The sequence below is a fragment of the Ceratosolen solmsi genome, unplaced genomic scaffold (assembly GCF_000503995.2).
Source record: "Ceratosolen solmsi marchali unplaced genomic scaffold, CerSol_1.0 scaffold31, whole genome shotgun sequence".
NCBI lineage: Eukaryota > Metazoa > Arthropoda > Insecta > Hymenoptera > Agaonidae > Ceratosolen > Ceratosolen solmsi.
This window is the reverse complement of record NW_011948432.1, coordinates 5276086-5278539: the sequence shown is the minus strand read 5'-3', so window position 1 is coordinate 5278539 and position 2454 is coordinate 5276086. Positions and strand designations below refer to the sequence as shown.

The window sequence follows — 2454 nt, the reverse complement described above, 5'->3', positions numbered from 1 at the left end:
TCATAAATGTAATATTTCATAGAAATGTATGTTTATCGTGACAGTTATAACAATAAATAGTTTGGCACATAGATACAATGTTATTAAAAAACTTGTAGTTTGGAATACTTTATGTATTCCATTTATAATAATACTGTTATATATTTTGTGAAATTTCTTGAATTTCTTAATAAATTATTTGAAAGGATTTCAATCATTTCACTCTATTTATAAATTTCATAATTGTAACCCTTATTATTTCAGAAATGTGATTTCTAAAAATTTTGAATAATTCAACTTCAACTTTAAACAGCTTTTATAGTTTTATGTTGTAAAACTTTGTATTTAAACTTTTTCTTATGCTACTTAAATGCAATAATTACTTAAGCTTAGTTATGTTTCAGTATTAAATATTAGTAATAATTTGTTATTGTAACAGTCGAAACAAACAGTCTATATACTGTTTTAAGGTAAATTGTATTTTTAACGATTTTTAACGAGTAAAAATATTAATTTATATTCCATTTAACGAATGCACCATTCTTTAGAATTATAATTTCCGTCCAATATTTTTTATATTTATAATTTCCTAATGAGATATTATTCTGAATGCTAATCTATGAAGATGTCAGCTATGTTGTGAAAAATTTACATAGCGAACCTATATTGTCGATTGGACATTTTGAACGGCATTGCTCCAATCAACTTTAGATGGTATAAGATAAAATGCTGGTGCAATTTTACTGCCGCATGGACATTGGCATCCGGATATCCAACTAAAGGACCCAAGTTTCGAAGCACACTTAGGACAATGGAGCTTACCATCTACTTTGTGCAAAATTTCAGGCATCCATGCTAAAGGTTCAATAAAGTAGGTCTTATTGCAGGGTTCAGAACTCATTTGCTCCTTTTCTTTATCCTCGGTCTCCACAGTTTTATCAATAATTTTATCCTGTTTTGGACTTTTATCATGACGCTTAGAACTAACGTGTCGCCAAATTTGTTGCTCTTTTGGTTTATGAGGTAAAATATTACTTGCATTGGCAACGATCCTACGACACTTTTTACATCGATACACAGTCGGCTCTGGATGAGTAGTAAGAAGCGCTGGATCCGCTTTAATGAGATCGATATAGTTTTGAGGTAAAATTTTAGCCTTTCTCACTTTATCCGCTGCAATTTGTAATCTATACATTTTAAATTGAATATTATTACAGTCCACCGTAAAATCCATATCTTCGTATAACTTAAGTTGAGCTACGAATCCAGCATTTGGACCTACGAAGCGCCGTTTCTGTTTCACAACCTCGAAAGCATTTGTAAAAGATAGATTATACTTTTTCATAATGAAAGCTATAACGATGGTTGCCGATCTTGAAACACCAAGATAGCAGTGCACCAGCACAGTGCCACCAAACTCTAATGCATATTTAATAAATTGGTTAGAATCTTCGAAGGAAGTTAATAGATCTTCTCTTGGCATATCTGTAATTTGAATGTATTTTAATTTTATATTTGGTAGAGCATCTTGTATTGTTCTAGGTAACGGACAAGAGTCGACAGTAACTATATGAGTAACTTTTGTACGTTTTAACCAATCTATATCTGTAGCGGCTGTCAAATTTCCCAAATATAAATTTGGCTCGATTTCATTAAAACTCGATGGACCAGCATCAAAATCTTCCCTTCTTAAACTTACATTTACATTCTCGGCCATGTTCATGGGCTCTAGAAAGATTCTTAATTTATTTTCAAAAAATAGTGTTCCTATAACATTCAAATAATTCTAACAATCATATTTATCTTCATACAAACCATTTGTTAAAGTTTTATAATGCAATATATTTCGTTTAAATTTTAATTATTTATTTTGTAAATGTAAGATAAATGTAATACATTACATTTACAATAAAGCTACTGATTCGGTTCAAACTTTTGTTTAAAGTTAAACGACCTCTTAATATTTATAAACATTTTTTTATACATATTCTTCTTATTATCAACTGTTGTATTATAACTAATGGCAATCAAAATTAATTACTAATCACGTTGTTTACTAGATAATTAAAGATGACGAGCTTAAAGGTATTTTTTGGAAATAAATTAGAAACATTATGCGAGGCAACTCGTCAAACTCCACACAGTAAATTTCATACCAAAACTTTTTTACATTTTTAATCCTTTCCTTCAATCACGAAATTTCAAAGTCATCTAGAGCTGTAACTAAGCCGTAAAGAAATCGTAGAAATTTGTAACACTAGCGGTACTTTCATGAACTTCAGATAATTTTGTAAAGCTAAGCGGAATTGTCGCCTATCTATGTGCCTCCGTAAATCAACGTTGACATTTATACAATAATACGACATTTCAGGCATTTTCACATTACAATTTTATTAATCTTATGATATAAGATTGGTAACGATAGATTCGATTAGGACGTTAGATTGAAAGTTAAGACGATGCAGCTAAGCGTTT

The 2454-nt window shown here is 30.0% G+C and overlaps 1 protein-coding gene across 1 annotated transcript; it reads right to left on the bottom strand.

The window, feature by feature from the left end:
- Positions 1-537: 537 nt before the first annotated feature.
- MKP-4 (dual specificity protein phosphatase MPK-4) lies at positions 538-2163 on the bottom strand. The gene has a single exon (XM_011502295.1). It carries the CDS (start codon positions 1700-1702, stop codon positions 641-643), a length of 1062 nt encoding a protein of 353 aa, XP_011500597.1. The 5' UTR covers positions 1703-2163; the 3' UTR covers positions 538-640.
- Positions 2164-2454: the final 291 nt, after the last annotated feature.